Here is a 19,315-nt window from a genome sequence, read left to right on the forward strand (position 1 = left end):
CACAGTCACTATTTCACGTAATGAGAGGAGGTCACCAAGTATCTTTGGCCTTGCATTATTGATGGTTTAATGAATAGGCTATTTCTCCTTTGGGAACATCTGCTCAAACATAGTCTTTACCCCTTATGGGGTAGTTCAAAGCTTTCAAGTATCTGTCACCCTTCTGCTCGACTCAAAGCAATGGTTCAGCATCTATTCAGCTCACATAGGAGATCATTTTCTTTGCAGCCCAATTGGCACAAACTTGGTGACAATTTAATGTCAGTGTTTATCATGTTTCTGTATCTTCAGATCTGAAACCAAAGTTATTTTAACTCCAAATTATTTGTAGGGAAGGTTGTTTTGGTTTTTTTTTTCCAACTTCCATTTTGGCAGGAAAAGAAATCCTCCTTTTTAATTTCATATCATTAAGCTGAATACAGCTATCTTAAAAGTTCAGGGGGGTTCCTTTCTGACTGACATTCTCCTTTATTGCAAAGCTGGAAAACAAACCCTGGCAAAGAATCATCCAGTGAAATGGTGGAACTGTCTCCTACTGAGATGTTTCTTTTAGAAAAGACTGCAGCAGATAATTTAGTGTTGCTCAAAGTCTGAAAAAATCCTTCCTAGAGCCATCAGTTTGACCTTTTATATTTGTAGTGGAACAAATGGTTCTTATTTAATGTAAGAACAGCCAGACCCAAGTAATTGGTGTCAATGGGCAAAATTTTGGAGTTTTTTTGCCTGTGTATTTGGCCAAAGATATCGGGTGAACTTGAGATGACCTCTGGATGGACCGAGTGGTCATATCTGGAAATATCTTGTAGGACAACATTCCCACTGCAAAGGCCTCCTGCCAATCATGATAGCATTGAGTATCCTGGAGAGGTGGTGGACAGGACAGCGTTTCTGGAAGAATCTCTGCTCCTGCAGGGTATCACTCACTCAGCTGCAGGCTCAGGCTTTGCTGAGAGCAGCTGCAAACTGACAGTGACACTGAACTCTGAGGCTCTGAGTGGGTAGGAGGGGATGTTCAGCTCTGCCTCTGCACTCCACCGTGTCCTGCACTCCCCTCCATGGAGCAGCCCAGAACAGCCGTGCCAGGGAAAATCCACGCAGGTGCAGAGGGTTGGGACTTCTGCAGCTGAAGGAATTCTTCAGTGTTCTGGTTCTCTTCAGCCTTTTAGCATGTTGGTCCAGAGGAAAAATATCCGGAGATACTTGAATGGTGGATATTTACCACGTTCGTTAAAAAATAGAGAGCGGAAAGGGACTCAGCAACTTGAGCAAACACAGTTTTACGTAATTGTCTTTGATTTTTTAAAACAAATAAATAAATAAATAGCCTAGCTCTGGCTGGGATTTGCCTAAGGGACTACCATGAATGAGTTACATAACTCAGCATTCATTCATCAGCCGGTTCTTTGCAAAACCATATGGCTCCTTGCAGGGATTTCTTTAAACATTATGCAAGGGTATGAAATCGGTGCCTTTGTAGATGGTAAGTTCTGTTGCTTGAGGCTCATTTTGAAATTCTGTTTCCAGATAGTACAGCAATTCTACTTCTGCAAATATCACCCTAACAGAAAGCAGTTGTTGAGGCACTTTCAATCAAATGAGGAAGAGAAATAGAAAAAATAAGGAATAATGAAAGAGCAAACTGATCTAAACTTCAAAATGAACGGTGCCATTCTCTGTGTGAATTTTACATGGAAATCCATTTTCTTTGACGGAAGGCAGTGGGGAAAGGAGAAACATTGCTAAAAAGTGAGTTGCCACTGATTTGATGTATTGAATCAGAAATAACAGAGTGATTGCAAATGTATGTATTCATTTACTGCAGCAAATTTGGTCGAAGATTTAAGTTCATTTCTCGTGAGAAGTGCTCAGTGCTGTCTTTCCCAATCGCAGACAGAGCTGCAGCACCAATTCACTCACGTGGCTTCCAACACATGCCTGAGCTGTGGATTCATGGAAGCACTTTTCAATTATCCTACATCATTTTCAAACGGGAACAAATCGAAACAGGGGGAATTTAAATCAGATATTGGGAGGAAATTCCTCCCTGTGAGGGCGGTGAGGCTCTGGCACAGGCTGCCCAGAGACGCTGGGGCTGCCCCATCCCTGGCGGTGTCCAAGGACCGGCTGGACGGGGCTCGGAGCAGCCTGGTCTGGGGGGAGGTGTGGCTGCCCATGGCAGGGGTTTGGAATGACACGATATTTCATGTCCGTTCCAAGCCCTCGACATTCCACGGGGCGCACGGTGTGACTCTCGGGGATGGCCCTGTGCAGGGCTAAGAGTCGGGCTCTTGTGGGTCCCTTCCAGCTCAGCACATGCTGCGACCCTGCGTTTTTACGATTCTGTCACAACGAGTGTCCGTGAACACCAAAGGATCAAACCCCCTCTCACCCCCAAACCGGGCCGCGGCTCCTTTAAGGGCTCCCCCCGCCCTTCCCCTGTGGGCGCTTCCGGGTGCCGGCGCGTCACGTGGGCGGGGCGGTGGTACGGGCCGGGAGGGGGGGGGCGGGGGATGGAGGACGGTACCACCCGCAGCTGGAGGGGGGTGTGTGGTGTGGAGAGCCCCGAGGGGCGGGGCTTCATTGAGGGGCGTGGCCTCCTCTGAGGGGCGGGAGTTCACTCCCTGGTGGGCGTGGTCAGTGAGGGGCGGAGCCTCCCTGAGGGCCGAAGATGGCGCCGCCCAGACGCGGCCGGGCCCGCGGGCGCTGCCGCAGCTCGGCCGGGGCTCTCCCGGGCTGAGGAAGGTCCCGCCCGGCGGGGCGAGTGTCTCGGCAGCTCCACTGCCTCGCTGCCGGCCGACATGGACCAGCGCCTGGCCGAGCTGGTGGAGGAGCTCACCACCTCCGGGGAGCCGCGGCTGGAGCCGGGCAGGATGAAGGAGCTGAAGAAGATCTGCAAGTACGGCGGCAGGGAGGGAGCGAGCCGGGCCCCGCTGCCTCTGCCCGGGCCGGGCAGCCGCGGAGCGGCCCCGGGAGCCGCCCTGGGCCCTGCTGTGGGGGCTGGGTGCTGTGGGTGGCCTGGGTGCTGCCAGGTTTAAAATTTAAAATAAATTTTAAAAACCCCACGAACTTCTGGCTTTTTTCATGTGCTGAGCCTCTCTTTAAGTAACTCCCGGTCCTTCTCCTTCCTCGTCTCCCTGCCCAGGTCGTCGGAGGAGCACATCAGCCACGCCTTCCACCTGCTGGTGACGCGGCTGCAGGAGGAGCACGCCGAGATGCGCTTCTCCGCCTTCCAGGTGGTGCAGGAGCTCTTCGCCAGGTCCCACCACTTCAGGACGCTGCTCATCGCCAACTTCCAGGAGTTCCTGGAGCTCACGGTGGGCATAGACCACGAGCAGCCCCTTCCCCCGCCCAAGGAGGTGGCGCAGAAGCTGAGGAAAGCGGCCATCAGGGCGGTGCAGGACTGGCACGAGAAGTACGGGGAGGCTTACAAGCAGCTTTCCCTGGGATACCACTTCCTAAAGCGGAATAAGAAGGTACTCTGCCTGTAGGACACGTCCTGTTGAGCGTGGTCTTTGGAAAACAAGCCTTTACCATCCTTCGGGATTGTAAAGTTTTAAAAGCCCCAGGCTTGTGCTCAGAGCTGGGCTCAGCCTTTTCTCAGGGTGTAAGAAGTATTTGCTTTCACCCGCTGAATCCTGCCTGGAGCCCCAACGTTTAGCCCTTTTTTGGAAGGGAAATAATGGTTATACCATAAACTGAGGATAACCAATTAAGTCTTTCTGTGCCAGTTTAAACTAACCTGATTTCTGTACTGAGCTGTCCAGTTCTAGCTTCCCTTTGCTGTTTACAGCAGAGGCAGCAAGTGTGGGTGGTTACCCCCACCAACTGCAGTGTTACTGTGCCATACAAGAAGTTTTATTAAAGAGAAAATTTCTTGTATGTAACCACTTGCTTTTAAATCTCCCTTCAAGGCTTCCAGTTAGTGTTTGGAACATAACTGCTGCTTTAGGATGTCTTCTGCTGCACAGAGAATGAAATTGGGAATGCTATTCTAGCATTCACACGATCTGTGATGGTAACAGGCTTTCAATAAACATACTGATTTTCTTCCTCTTCGGAAAGACAGATGTTCAGTGTTCCTTACAGTGCATCAAAAAACCTTTGTGATACATGATGTGTTTCTGTTGTTCTGGTTCCACACTAAGCTCATCGTGTTCCCTACTTACTGCACTCTGCTGGTTTTTTAATAGAGTTCTTGGCATCTGCTCACTAAAGATGATTGTCTCTGGATCCTCCTTTTTTGTCTTGTTTAGTAAAGAAAGGAAACTAAATGACAGTGACAAGGAGAAATGCGAGACTGAGACAAGGGAGGTTAAATACATGGCACAGTTTTACCCAGTGTGTGACAATTCTGCTGGAGTCTGGCAGGTCTGGCTGTGCTCCTGTGGTCAGTTAGGACTGAGGGATCCCTCCCCATGTGATACAAGCTCCCCAGCGAGGCTGGCTGTGCTGTTTTCTAGAGCAGCTGAGTTTGAATTCCTCTGGAAACATCAATATCAATAGCAGCAATCTCAGGTAGTTCGGTAACTCTTGTACTTAAAGACTTGATGTGAGCCAACTGGCCTTTTGCCAACTTAATGCTTGGAAGTGTGAAACGCAACCCAAAGTTTTGAGGAGGCATTTTGACCTCTCCTGTTGAGAGTTACAGGTTTGGCACAGCAGTATAGGGCAGCTTAGGAGTTGTGTTAGCTCTGTGTGTGGTTTGTGGTTTCGGTTGGCCTTTTTTTTTTTTTTTAAACTATCGCCAAAATCATTTTATAAACAGTCAGAAGATGCTTTCCTACTTCTGTGTGGAGAGCTGTGCAAGCTTGGTAGAAAAATCAGATCCTGAAAACCAAAGGAAGCTCACTGGTGATCCATGTGCTGCTGTAGGCTGTGAGACTAATTCTTTTCCCTACCATCCTTCTGCCCACCCATTCCCCACTAAAAATGAAGAGCTTGGTGCGAGTGCCTCTCTCCCTAAACTGCTGGGGACTCTCCAGGCCAGTTTCTGTGACAGCTATTACACAAAAATCACTTCTGTGGCTCCAGAACTTTGGTGGAGGATGTCAGTATCTGGGAGCCATTACTGGACATACTGGATCATCTAAGAGTGGCAGTAGTGACAGACACCTTCAGTGAGTGCTTGTATCTGCAAACATTGCACCAGAGAGTCTGTGAGCTTCAGCATCAGCAAAGTGCAGGCTTGCTCAGCACTCCATGTCATCTCTGTTGAAGTGAATAAAAGCTTTGGGGTAGCAATCAAAGGATTGCTGTATTTTTCTTTTTCAAAGGGGTTTCCTTATGCAGTAACACAATCAAGACTCCCTTCCTTAAAGCAGGAGTGAAAATTTACATTTTCAAGCCCTTCCAAGACCAAACTAAAAAAAAAAACCAACCCCACACTGCAAATATTTTAAGAAACACCATTTTGAGTTGCCCAGATTTATGTTTATATTTTACTCATAAGAAAGTGAGACTGAATGTTGACTTCTCACTCAATCCCGAAATCCAACAAACATAATTGTAAAACCACAAATTTGGTCTTTTTTTAAAATTAATTTGAATGTATTTTACTTTCCATGCTTACAAAGCTCTTCAGTAAGTGAGATGTATACTTGTGGTAGTAGTGCTTACAAATTTTCCTGGATTTCTTTTATTAATAGTGGATCCAGTGTAATGTTTTGATGTAATCTTAATGTTTACCCTGCTTAGTCTCTTCCTGCCCACTCTCCCTAAATCCTTGTTTCCAGTGCTGTGACAAAAGTCTCCCACAGCCTAGTTTATTCCTGCACTTCAGGGGTGAAAATCCAAGTGTTTTGTTTTTCTACCTTATGATTCCTTTCTGAAAGCCATTGATTCTCAGCAGTCCCTTATTAGCAGAAATAAAAGCTCTGTTCAGAATTGCTGTAGTTATTGATTCGAGGAGGAGAAGAGATAAAAGGAAATGCTGCTGAGCTTCTGGCTGATCGCTGGTGTTAGAGGATTTTTCACCACAGATAAGGATCTTAGGAAATGGATTTTCTATATATTTCTTACGAGGGATGTTACCCTTTTTTTTCCTCATTTCCTCCTTAGGTGGATTTTCAAGATGTGCACGCCAGAACCGTGGCTGAAAGGAGGAGGGAGGAGGAGAGGCAAAAACGGCTGGATAACGTTTACAAAGAAAAAGTCAAAAGAACTGAAAAAGAAATGGAAGGTCAGTTACTTCAGTTCTTCTAGTGGGTTTTTGGTTTGGTTTGGTGTTTGTTTCTAAAGCAACCTTTTTTAAGGTTATATAAAACAAGAGAGTAGCTATCCAAATAATAGCTGACCATAGCTGAGCTCCTGAGATATGTGCATAGCAAAAACATTTCTGTAATGCCAGAGAAGAACACAGATAGTTAGTATGTTATGCTGCAGTTTCAAAGGGTTATTTAATTAAATTACTTCATTGTATGTGATGCATCCAACTGTGTCTGCATTTATTCTGCATGCTGGAAATGTTTTCATGCATGAGAGTGGAATTTTAAAGAGATTCAACTTTCTTAAAGTAATTTTTATCGGTAGCATCTCTTGGAGCAAGAACATTTATTCATGGCTACACCTATGTGCAACTATAAAGTTTATAGCTGTAGAATGAATACCCACCAACATCACTAAGAATATCCTCACCATTTTCCTTCAAATTCTATGAAGCACTTGTGTCATCTTTGCATAATGAAATTTTAGAGAGGATAGGGAAGGGCGGAACCCTGATTCTACATTTCTTGCTCAGGAAATTCTAGATTTCCTGCTTAAGAAAAGTACTGTCACTTTTATAAGGACAGTTTCTGCAGCAGAGGGAGATGTGTATGGCTAAATCATCACTGATCACTGGATAAATGGATTCCCCCCTTTGGCAGTCAGATTTGTTTTGTAACTCAGTGTCTGCTTTGGAGAAATTAACATTTTACAGTATTTAACAATATTCTAAAACAATTGTCTTGATAGAAATGTCCCAGGAGATTGCTGATACACTGACAGAGATGGAAAACTGTTTCCAGCTTCTGATGCCAGATCCTTTCAACTTCGCTGTGAACGACACGGAACTGGAACCCAGCAAACAAATGTCTGCATCCCCGTCCTCCTCCCGGGGGGAAGCTGACCAGTCCTGTTTTGGGTACATGGATGATGAGCAGCCATGCTGCAGCAAGGACATTCTCCCTGTTTCTCAGTGTGTCAGAACTGATGGAAACAAAGAGTTGGATGAGAAACAGGAGGAGCCTGAGCACAAAGAGTTGGATGGAGGCACACGCTCGGAGGTTCAGTCCAGTGACCCTGCTCTTGATGATGATGATTACCAGACTTTTGTTAGGAACCACGGGCTTATTTCACATAAGTACACTCTAGACCTTGAAATCTCCACAGGTACCTGGAAAATTTTTTGACATATAGCTGGAAGTGCTATTTTCACCCTTTGTGCAAAGTGCTTTGTAGTTGTGGTTTTGGGGTTTTTTTACTTAAAGGCTGGGGTTACTGGACACCATTTTGCTTTGGGATTCCTAGATACCACTTTGATTTACTTTGGAGTTCTTTTTCTATTTCTGCTTCATCTTGTAACTGTTCTTAGAAATTTTCAGTGTTCTTATGTGTGAATAACAGATTTTACTAATTACCTTCTAAGACTGAAATTTTGTATCAGTGGTTGCAAGCCCATTACGGCATTTCATAGTACCTGTAATAAGATGAGTTTCCCATTTTTTAAAAAAATAATCTGTTTACCCTATATAATTTGCTTTCTCTTATGCTTCACTACTCACCTCTTTCTATAGCTGCAGTTTAAGCTGCTACTTTAAAAATCTTGCAGTTGAGTGTTTATTAATCTTGTCTTTTTCCTTGCTACTGACAGCTTGCAAGAAGCAGTAAGTAGTTTTGCTAGGAAGTCTTTTGTATATATAACTTTGCTAATGGGAATTACCTCTAGAAAAATTAGGATGGTTTGTATTTTGGAAGTATCCCACAAATGCTGTCCCAACGGGATTTCATGTGCAGACAGTAAGGAGGGTTACCTGCTTCTGTTCTTGCTGAGAACAGAATTGGAAATGAATCTGTGGGATTTATCAATGACTAACAATGTGAAAAGTATAATTTTTACTTGGGATAGTAGCATAGTTGGCTTCTTTGGCAATCAAGTCCCCACTGCCACCAGGGCAGGGATTATTTTATATTGAATATGCAGAAACTGGTGCAATAAGGCCCAGCTCCTCTGAACTTAGGACAAGGTGTAATGAAAATAGTAAGGCTGAACTTGTCTGTGGTTTATTTGGTGATTCCTTAGTCGTGATGGCTTAACAATTCTTTCTGGCATCACTGAACTGAAAACTTCATCTTTTTCCCGGATTTTTTGAATATGTGGATAATGGTAGAATAACTAATACTGAACAGAGAAGTATTCTGATGTTTGTACATTTCCCTGAAGTGATCAAATATTTATGTCTAAGATACATAAACATCATGGTCTAACTCTTTTTTTCCCTGTTTTGAGCAGATATAAAAGTGCAAGAGAATGAAGATAACACTGCCATCATAAACAGTGTCATGGACGCTCACAAACTTCTCAGAAACAAATTCTGGCCTTCTATACAGTCCTGGATTCAGGTGGGATAAAGAGACAATTTTTTAAAAAATTTTTCAACAAAAAGATGGTGAAACAAAGACTGGGGTGCAGAAAGTCTTGAGGGAGAGTGAGCCAAAAGGAAAATAAGGTCAAAGGAACATAGGAGCAACTAGGAAAGATTTCTCTTTCAGTAGGGGTGGACCAAAGGAGGCTGCAGGAGCTTTGTAACTTGTTTGATAGCTCTCAACCTTGGGTGTGGTACCTACAGTCAATAATCTGTTCTTTTTTTGTAAGACAGGATAAAATAGGGCTTTTTGCAAAGGGTTAAAGTAAAACACATCTTGTTTTTGTCAGACACCTGTCTATCAGATAAACAGTATGCCCTGGAGCCTCCTGCATGGAATTTGGCCTGTGGAAGGACGCTCTCAGGAGATGTTTGTAATAGCTGTTCGTTCTTTGTCTTCACTAGTTGTTGTTGGGTTTTTAATATTCTGTATAGGAAAAGAATTGGCTTCGCTAATCATTACTTTTAAGACAAGAATTTGTGATAATGTCATTTCACTAATTATGAAGGAAAAACTAGAAATTTTGTTTTGCTCAGATGTCTAGAAAAATGAGTAAGAACGTTGTTTTCTTCCTTTGCAGTTACTCACCAGAGCAGGAATCAATGATGATCGGCTAAGATGTGCCATTGAACTCAAGAATAAACTGGAGGCTGCTATGAAGAAGTACAAGGAAATGAACATTTCCTTCAAAGCAAGAAAAAGAAAAGTGGTGAGTTTCTCGAAATTCTGTTTTACTGGAGAGGACCCCATTAGTAAATCTTACCTTGTATACAAAAAAAGCTCTTTTCTCTTAAGCTCTAATCTGGGGAACTTTTCAACAGAAGTTTTATTGAAAAGTACCTTAATTTAGCTGGCTGTAGCTTCACTCAGGGAAGTTGCAGTAAACACCTGTATAATATGCCAGTGGCCTGGTTATTAGACAAAACCATTTAAAAGCATCCCCTCTTGTTGTTTAGGATAGAGAAGTGGTTAAGTGCAGATTTTATTTACTCTTAGTTTCTTCATGTTGGAACACTGTTATGTCCTCAGCTTCTTTTGTGCATATTTCTCAGTAAACACAGTACTACTCATGTTCTTTTACAACTTGCAAAACTATGTGAGTGTCTGTCAATTCAGTAAAGAAGTTTCTCTGCTTTGCAGCATTTACTCTCTCTGGTGAGCGTGTGATGTGATGGAGGTTACCATAAGAGAATTGGTTATTATGTAAGCTTTAGAGCATTAAACTGTTTCACAAAGATTAACTACCTGTGACAGTTCTTGTGAAATAGATAGAACTTGTGAATAAACAGAGGCTGGAAGATCAAATACGTTACTGAGATGCAAAAAAGGAGTCTAATGGCTTGTTTATGCAACTAAGAAGCAGAGCTGCCTAATACTCATTTCTGTTGGCTTGATCAGATGAAATTACTGTATAGCTTGACATGAAAATAAGTGGTTTGGGTCAGGGGTCAGACTAGAGTCTGGTTTGGATTTACTGGATTGTAAGAATCTGATCTGGACATTATCCTTTGGACTACATTGTGGTAGCCTCATTTAGCCATGACTGAGTGTTGCAGACTTTGCTTTCGTTGGGCAAATGGAGCTTAATCAAGATTAATCTGGTTCATCATCTTAACACCTGCTGATGTGCCACACCAGTCAAAAATGCCAACTCTGAATGAAAAGTACTGAAAGACTGTCTTGTCAGAGCCCTTTTTTCTCCAGTGAAATATGTGTGCTACCTTTATGCAACCAGCTATGAAGGAATCCAGACATCTGCTGTCATTCCTGCCATTTGCTTGACAGGGCTTCATTTGCTGCACCTCTGCATGGAATATTGGTTGCTATATTTCTTACAAGATATAAAGGACATTCAAGCCTTGATTTTCGTGTGTGTGTGTGTGTGTGTGTGCATGGGGATGTGTTTGAAGTGGTATTGTTACCACTTCTGGAGAGTGATCAGTGCTATCTATATGCTTACATACCATGTTTATAACTATACCTCTCTTAGGTTGAAAGCTAATAAATTCCATTGCTAAAAGGGAAAAAAAAAGGAAAATAATAGCAGTGCTAATAAGGAATACTTTCAAAATGGAGCAATGCAGATTGAGTTGACTTAAGCATTGAAAACAATATATAATTACACCTAGGGTTTTTCTCCAGTGGAAAATAACCAAATTTAGTGTTAGTGCTGAGTTATTTTAAATTTATAACCTGAACATAAAGAGCTTTGTACTGCAGAAGGCAACTGTATAAATTATATTTTATTCCTGTGTCAGATGACTTTACTGAAACATAAAAACATGGTAAATTGAGAGTCTGATTGAACAAAATAAACAGAATCTCTTAGACCATGGTTATTAAATCCCCATCTGTCAAATATTTACATGTCAGCATATGAAACACACAACTCCTCTTTAGTTCAGCATTGCTGCCTGTGTTATGTATTGTGGCTCTGTCTGTCCTTGTGTCCTTGGAGCTATAGCTCTTGCCATGCCAAAGTTTTACTGCCTTCTGTGTCTTTAAACCCCGGAGAAGAAGTGCTGATGGTCTGTCTGTCCTTCAGAGCCCTGGCTCTGGACCACCCTGTCCCAGCAGCATGGGGCATTACGGATGTTATTGGTGGCACATGGAGCAGAATTGTCAAGAGTTATCAGACTTTTTGCATTTTCTTCGTGCTCAATCTCCATGCTTCTTGTGGTCACTGATTTTCCCCCTTTTTGTCTGTTCTTTTCTGTGCTTTGTTTCTGTTCTGTGTTGGAACAGAGAGAGTAGAGGCTTTACCCATCCTCAAACTGAGATCAGGAAAGTTGATAAAGCAAAGGGTTTAGTGAGAGACGGTGAACCTGGAGATTTATTACTGTGAACTCTACTATAACTCTCAATCCTGCAGAGATTTAAATTGCCACTTAAAAGAGAGAAGGTGCTGAAGTCCCTTACCATTGCCATGTGTCATTGGTACTCTTATTTAGCTGCTCAGTTATACAAAGATGTGGCTGAAATGCAAATAATTGTATATATCTGGAGTAATTCTTGGTGCTGCCATTTAATATGGATATACCAGCAGTGTAGCTGGATGTAAATTACACTAAGAGGAAGAAATTGGTGGTTACCTGGCCTGCATTCACACAAGAATCATTTTTTTTGGTGCACAAGGAGTGTGCTTTTGGCAATCCTAATTATTGCATCCAAACTTTCCATTGTTTCTTGTTTCATTTTGCAGATCACGGAGCACCAGCCTCCAAGGCAGGACTTGTGGGCAGTCACAGCCTTGTTAGAAAATTGGCACAAATTATTTTCTCCAAAGTTTGTTTTGGTTTTTGTTTTTTTGTTTTTTTTTTTTACCTCTACTGAAAAATGGAAAAGTCCCACTGCTTTGCAAAGTACAGAACTTCCTGTAGGTTTGTGGAACTTCATTTCCACAAAGTCACTTGAAGGAAAGCACAGGACTTTATACAGTGAGACACTTTGACTTAAAATGGTTTATAGTGACATGAGCTATAACCACCTCTTTTCTCTTCTGTGAGAGTGAGGAACTCAAACCATCAGAGAGCCTTAATTACAAGGAGGGCCAGCATTTCCACTTGACACTTAGACCCTGCCAGCACCAGTAGCCTGTGGCACCATTTTGCAGTTGGCTCTCAGGAGCTGTGGGAGGAGAGGAAAAAGAAAAAGAGAGGTTGTTCTTTGGCTGTCTAGAAACAAACCCCTCACAGCAGATTTTATAATTATTAATACATCTCTGCTGCCCAGAGATTCCCTCTTCCTGTTTCTGTGCCCCCAGCAGATCAGGAGTCATCAAGAAATTTTTTCTGAGCTGTTACTGTTTCAGATGGGTGGGAGCTGGACAAAAAATGACAGACGTGCTGTGTTGGTCAAAGGCAAGTGGGTTTTTGTGTGCTTACACAAGGGTAGTTAAATTCTTGTTTGGGTGAATCAGGTTTCTGACAGAAACTGCATTTCGGGAGTATAAACAAGAGTTTTGAAATCCATTTTCCTGTGAACTTGTGTTTTAGCCGAATCCAGGGGGAAGAGGGAGGGACTTGTAGAAAGGCTTTTATTTCACGGTACCTGAATGCTTGGACATATCCCTTTTTTCTCGGAATGCCTGCTTGGGATAATTCCAGTGCCCAGTAGAGGGAGTGCATACTGCATGCTCCACATTTTTCTCTGTGCCACCTTGATCCAAAGCCAGCCATCAGCTCGGTCTGTGTTTTCAGGTAAACTTACTGCAAGAGCAATACACCAGAGACCCTTCGAGTTAATTCTTGACTCGATTTAGATGAGTTATTATACCACTACAATTGTAATCATTGGCTGAGATTGGTGTAGGTATTTCTGTTTCCAGAGGCTTAATTATTTTGTAGGAATAACTTACTTATGGCTAAATTGTTCTCTGAAAGTATTTTTGCTAGTTAAAAATCATTCTGGTTTTTGATGTCTTCCTCCTTTTCTTAAAATACTAGATTTTAATTGTTTTTCTTGTTTAGCATCTGATTGACAGCTGATAAGATGCAAATGATCCTGCAGTTTTAAAAGCTGTGAGAGGACAAGTATATACTGTGTTGTAAATCATGTACACTACTTTTCAGTTACATCCTTTCCATAAAGGATTATCCATTAGGATAATACTTGAAATCTCGACATTTTTGATAGAAATGTAGCTCCTTAACGGTATTTTTGTACTCTGAAAGTATGACTTTCTGCTCTGTAATTACTTTGGGAAGCTGTGGAATGCTTAGTACTCAGGGTGTCTAAAACTTGGACAGACAGAATCCAGCAGGAAAGACGATGTGAGAAACATCCCGCTCATTTGTCTGTCAGCAGAGTGGTCATTTAACAGGCCTGTTACATGTTCAATTTTAAATTTCAAGTTACATTAACAACCAGGGATATATAGTTTTTCATTAACTGTATTCATTACTTTTTGTTTCACCTTTCCTTATCTTCTGTCAAATCGGAGCGCGCACTTGGATCTTGATTTATTCGTGTACTTAATTTTATCCTTGTGAAACATCTGGTTGAACTCAATAATGCCATTAATAATTAGATCTGGAGGAGCCTGTCCTTGTGTTGTCCAGAACCTGATCTGATAATCAAACCTCACTGTAATACAGTTTAGATTTTTTTTATGAAAGAGTAATGTTAGAAAATGGCCACAAATTTACAATTTAAATAGTTGCTGCTCATAATTTAGTCTTAAAATATTTTAATATATTAAAAGGTTAAGATTTTAATGTGTTGTAAATTAAGCCAAGAGTTCTACCAATTACTTGGCTACAAGACCACTGCTGCTTTTTTTCCCCATATATTTAACTTCAGTTTGTCATTTTAGCAGTGCTAACCAGTCATTTTTATTTAATCATTTTGTAACTTTATAACCAGCTCTTCTCAAGTCTGGCTTTTAGTTAAGTCAGTGCCTCCTTTAGAAAGAAAAAGCTGGACTTGAATTTTCTAAAATTCGGAAGCAAAGGCTGCGGTTTTTTTTTTCTTTCTGCTTCTTTCTGCAGCCACAGACAATCCAGTCCAGCTGACAGCTTTCTGTAACAGCTTCTTGTACTCACATCCCTATGCTTTTTCCTCTTTTCTTCATCTTAGAGAAGTTGTTTCTGGGATGTGAGTAATTGATCCCTCACGGTGCCTGAACCCACACCTGCTAAAACATACTGAGGCCACAGAGCAAGAGAGACACCTCTGTAGAGAAGTCTTTTCCTCAGGTGCTGCTTTGAAATCCTAAAAATTTGCCCTTTGAAAACTGGAAGCATTTCACTGTTAAGATGTGAATAGTAACTCGATGTTGATTGTATTTTTTCCAAAACTTATGAGAGATATAGGAGTATTTAATAGGTCCTTTATCAGATTCTATATATTGTTAGCATGTAATGTGTTCAGAATAAATAAAATTTATATAAAGTTTGTATTGTCAGATTGGTAGCCCCAGAAACATTTTAGTTTGGTTTTGTTTCCTAGCTAATGTTTATCAAAAAAGCCATGTCAACCATAACTGTAAAAGTAAACAGCAAATATTAAATAAGTCATACATTTATGCTTCCTCTTCCCTCTTTGCCATTTTAATTGTCATGTTTTAATTATTTCCGTGAAACGTCTCTTTTGTAACCACCTTTCAGCTAAGAGAGCTTTCTAGTTTTGCAAGTCTTATTAGGATGTAGGACTGATAGGAACCAAAACACTGTAGAATGAACCCTCAGAGCAGCGCTCACTTGTTCTCGTGTGTGATCAGCCGGGTGATGGCTTTGGCTGAGTTTTTTTCTTTTCTAGAGCTGAATTGTTGCTGTGGTGTGTTTTATGCCTTGCCCTGGCTGTGCAGCCTGCCACTGCTGTGCAGTTATTAAAAATATCTTGTTATGCAGATCTAGCCATGAATTCCTAAGGTTGTCACTGTGACGACCTCTGATCCCCATCTGATTCGCAGGTCGCACAATGCAATTTGGAGCTCTTCTAATAGACTGTAAAATAAGGTGGGATGTCTCTATCATCAAGTTAACCCTTATGTTAAGTATTTAAGTTTTTCGGGCCCAAGGGTCATCTCCCTTGGTTCATCTATGAATACTGAGCAGTTGTGTACTCTGCAGGTAGTGGATATAAATTTGCTTCCTGCTTTTTATGCATCCTACCTTGCAAGGGGGATGAATATTGAATTTATTTGTGAGGTTCATGAAGGTACATTGCTAAATGTGTCTTTATAAAAACGGGAAAGGAAGAAGATTTTCAGGCTTGGAGCACATACTAAATTAACAGAGACATTTAAATTTAGATGCAGTTATATCGAAGTAAATATCTTCACATCCAGAATCCACAATCAGGAATATGTGTAAAGTTATGTGTCCTGCACAGAATAATTAGTTGACTTTTGTGTAATAAATTAGGCTTATTTTATCGAGCTGTATATTTACCTGTTAAAAATAACAAGCGTCTGAAATAATTTTTAACAAATGTGCAGTTCAGATTCATTCCTAAATGTGATCACTGAAGTCAGCTGCAATTTAGTTACTGACTTTACAGTGTGTGTGTTCACAGACTGGCTCATGAGACAGAGGCAGATATGCATTGGTGGTGGATACAAAATTTTGGCAGCACAATTTGCTCTGGTGCAAGTGATAGGTGGTAATCCATCAAATGCAGTAGGACTTTTTTTTTTTTTGCATGAATGAGTGCTAATGGGAATCTTGTCATAGCACATTTTAGACGAAAATCACATTTTCTAAAATTTCATAAAGGAAAGGACTAGTAATGAGAATTTTTCCCCTCCTCAGCTCTAAAATTTAGCTTTTATCATGTGTAGGCCTCTGAATCATGAAAAAATTAAATAACTCAGTGTTGGCTAAAATATTTCCAGGCATCATAGGAGTATAGTTCAGAAATCACTTGGACTAGCTGAAAAGCTCTGGAAAACCTAGAGGCTTCTCTGGGGGGTGGTAAAGAAAGAGGTATTTTTGACTGGCCGTGTTGTTAATAGACCACAAACCAACCTTTTGGTCCAGAAATGGATAGAGCCAGTCCTGGACCTCACAGTCAGTGGCTTTAAACAATTCCATCTGGAGTGGTGTGCTGGAAAATGAGTAGTCTGGAAAGAAAAAGGGAGCAGGGTTAGCTCTCATGTGTAGTGGCTGTTCAGGGTAGCATTTGTAACCTTGGCATTTGCTGCCCAACAGCTGCTTTCTTCTCTGTGGACAAAATGAGGCCTTTCCTATTGCTTGTAGGAAGGGAAAACACCTTGGGAGCTCTGCTCTGGGTACATTCCTGTCTGAGCATGGAACTCTAGACGTGATTTCGTGTCACTTGGCTTTTAGCTTTGCTGTCTTCATCACACCACAGCCTTTGAACCTGCAAACCTCTCCTTTTGTGTCAAGATGGATGAAAAACTGAATAGAACTTTACAGAGTTTCCTTTCTCCCAGTTATCCATGAGTTAGGAAGAAACCAAGTCTGGTTTCAAGGCGTGGGTAATATTTTGTTAAAATTCTTTCATCCATTCTGCAATTCCTGAAACGTTAAAAATTAAATTCTACCAGGTGTTTCTTAGTGTGTTATGCAGCTACCTGACCTACTTCTTACCTGGTGGAGCTTTTTGTGCAGGTTGCTGTTGTACAGGGAACAGCAGCTTATATGTCTTGGTGATGATTTTATGGTTGGTTTAAATGTGATCTGAACACAAGCAGAAATCAAAAGGGATAGTCCTGTCTCTACTTCTTCCCCTAATGATTCCCAGTGCCTCCCATGTACCCACAACAGAGCTCCTGTTGCAGTAGGAACCTGAACTGGCTGGAACCTAATCCAGAGAAGATTTCTGTAGCAGCACTAAGCTCAGATAGTGAGAGTGTCCCTTTCAGAAGCTGAAAAAACTCAGGTAATGCAGATTATGAAGGTCAATCTTCACTTAATCAGAGAATCCAAATTGATGGAGTGATACCTGATTAGCTCATCTCCCAGTGTGAATGAAAAAAAGAAACCAGATACTGCTGTTAAATATATTCTTTTTTAGTGTGTAATAAGCTGTAGTGCTTGATGTATGCACAGCAGCTGCATGGGACAAGTAAATTGCTGCGCTTCTAAAAGTGAGATGCAACCATTATTTTTGTATAAATGTTACACAAAGACATTTAAGGGACTGACACGATAGTTGCTGTTGATAAAACAAATTAAATATAGGTGTCCAATGTCAGCACGAATTTGGTGGGAACCAATTCTCTTTCATTTTGGGGGAATTAAATCATGAAAAGGAGCAGATTTCGATTTTAGCTCACAGGGGTGCATGGAATGGAACAGCATTGTTAGAACTGGAGGCCTTTGGTAGCTGAACTAAAACTGAATGTGATACTTGTTTTATGAAAATCGTGGGACATGCAAGAGAACTTTGTGCCTTTTTAATCAACTTACTTAGGCTTTAGGGTTATTTATGCAACCAAGTACTGTTGGTTTTGGTGGATGGTAGGAGCCCAAGTAGTGAGGTGTGAAAATACATCTGGGGCTCCGTGCTGGTCCATTGGGTACCCTGGACATACCAATTTCCTTTGAATGATGATGATTCACCAAGGTGCAAGTTTTTTTGAACTGTTGCACCTTAAAACCTACTGGTCTTTTTGAGTAAAACCTTTCTGCTTTTTATTAAAATCCCTCCTAAACTTATCTGGGACCTTGAGCCTGCCGGGGTCCAGAGATGCAGAAGCTGGTAACGCAGACTGATTCAAGAGAGGGCTTTGGCACAAAGTCTTGAGGGAGTCTTGAGTAAGGACTGTGAAAATACAAACTCTGGCTAGTGTGCAATGCTTTAGTGAAAAACTGGTTCACTGGGTAGTTGTTATATTGCTAAAGCAATTTGGAGCAAGGTTTGCTCGTTCCCCAGCGTTGTACTTGGGCTCAGTGTTGGGCTGGAACCCTTTAAGTGTTTTTACTAACTTCTGGAAATTAGGAAATAATGTGAGAAGTGCGTTCCTCGATAAAAGTCAGCCTGGCCAAGAAGCCTGTGTGCTGTTGAGCAACTACAAATAGAATGAATGGTGATACTTTTACGGGTAAACATAAAATGTGCTTTGCCTGGACCACATATCTAATTTGCAGTTGTCGAGGTTTGAATTTATGCTCGGATCACGGAGTGAAGGGGAGGGAGAGCATGTGGGAGGTCCCTATAAATACAGCTCTGTTAACAGTTTGTGTTGCACACAGGAAAACCCAAGCATGGTTCTAAAATCTGTGCAAATGCCAGCATTTATTTCCACATCATCTTGCGCTGGGTGATTGTGTATAAAGGAATGGAAAAGGAGGAACTTGTCTTTACATGTAAGATACACTGTTTGACTATTCATTTTCCATTACTAGCACTGAAGAAATTATTTTTACCCCAGTCACTGTTTTCTTACATAGAATGCCCCCAAATTTCATTTAACGTGACTGCAGTATGTTTTGTGTTGAGGTTGAATAAAAAAAAAAATCTATATGCTTAAGGTTGCCCCTCTAACTAGGTTCTACAGCAATAAATATTCTGGTTCCCTAACCAAAATCTTCTAGAAAAATATTTAGTTGGTTTTGAGTAGATGCACATGAGATATTGGCATGGTGGAATAATTTGCAAGATCTTTCAGTGAGGGTATTAGCATATAAATAGCAGATGCAATGACGACCATCACAGCTGAGTACATTTAATTTTTAGTTTATAAGATAGAATGGGTTTTTAAATGCATAGCCATCAAGCCTGCTGAAAGACAAATGAAGTTTAGAGTTCACTTGTCTGAGAATGCCTTACATCATTTTTTTTTTTTTTTTAAAAAGGGAAACAGGCACACATAAAACTGAGCAAAAGAGATTTCTTGGGTGAAAAGTAATTGAGATTGCAAACCAAGTTAATTAGACCATGCAAAATTTATTTAATGGTCCCAGCTGTAGTTTGTGGGTGGTGTTTCAGGAAGTAGATACGACTTCTTCATGTGCTATCTTTTTTCTTCCTTCTTTCTCTACAATAATTAGTAAAGGCTGTACATCTACTCCTGTAAAGTGATTGCATTGTATATTTCAGTCATTTTATTGCTTGCTTTAATTACGATTGCAGAGACCTGGGTTTTTAAATCCTCGTAACAGAACGTAGCAGTCAATTTGTATCAAAGTGAGAAAAGGGCCAAAGGCTTTTCTTCCCATCTTTCCAAGTGTTGTGTGGTGGGTGGAGGCTTTTTTTCCATATCTATTCCTGGTTGAGATGAATG

At 41.3% G+C, this 19,315-nt stretch overlaps 1 protein-coding gene across 1 annotated transcript in view; it reads left to right on the plus strand.

Annotated features, from left to right (window-relative positions):
• The first annotated feature begins 2,669 nt into the window (after nucleotides 1–2,669).
• The window catches only part of UVSSA (UV stimulated scaffold protein A), a 53,069-nt gene continuing 36,423 nt past the window's right edge, over nucleotides 2,670–19,315 (plus strand). The window contains exons 1-6 of the mRNA XM_050338346.1: nucleotides 2,670–2,896; nucleotides 3,143–3,473; nucleotides 6,058–6,178; nucleotides 6,952–7,368; nucleotides 8,489–8,598; nucleotides 9,203–9,331. Of these exons, the coding sequence (XP_050194303.1) occupies nucleotides 2,799–2,896; nucleotides 3,143–3,473; nucleotides 6,058–6,178; nucleotides 6,952–7,368; nucleotides 8,489–8,598; nucleotides 9,203–9,331 (1,206 nt within the window). The 5' untranslated portion in view covers nucleotides 2,670–2,798. The remainder of the gene's footprint in view (nucleotides 2,897–3,142; nucleotides 3,474–6,057; nucleotides 6,179–6,951; nucleotides 7,369–8,488; nucleotides 8,599–9,202; nucleotides 9,332–19,315) is intronic.

The sequence above is a fragment of the Myiozetetes cayanensis genome, unplaced genomic scaffold (assembly GCF_022539395.1).
Source record: "Myiozetetes cayanensis isolate MyiCay16 unplaced genomic scaffold, myiCay2020 scf7, whole genome shotgun sequence".
In the NCBI taxonomy this organism is placed as follows: Eukaryota; Metazoa; Chordata; class Aves; order Passeriformes; family Tyrannidae; genus Myiozetetes; species Myiozetetes cayanensis.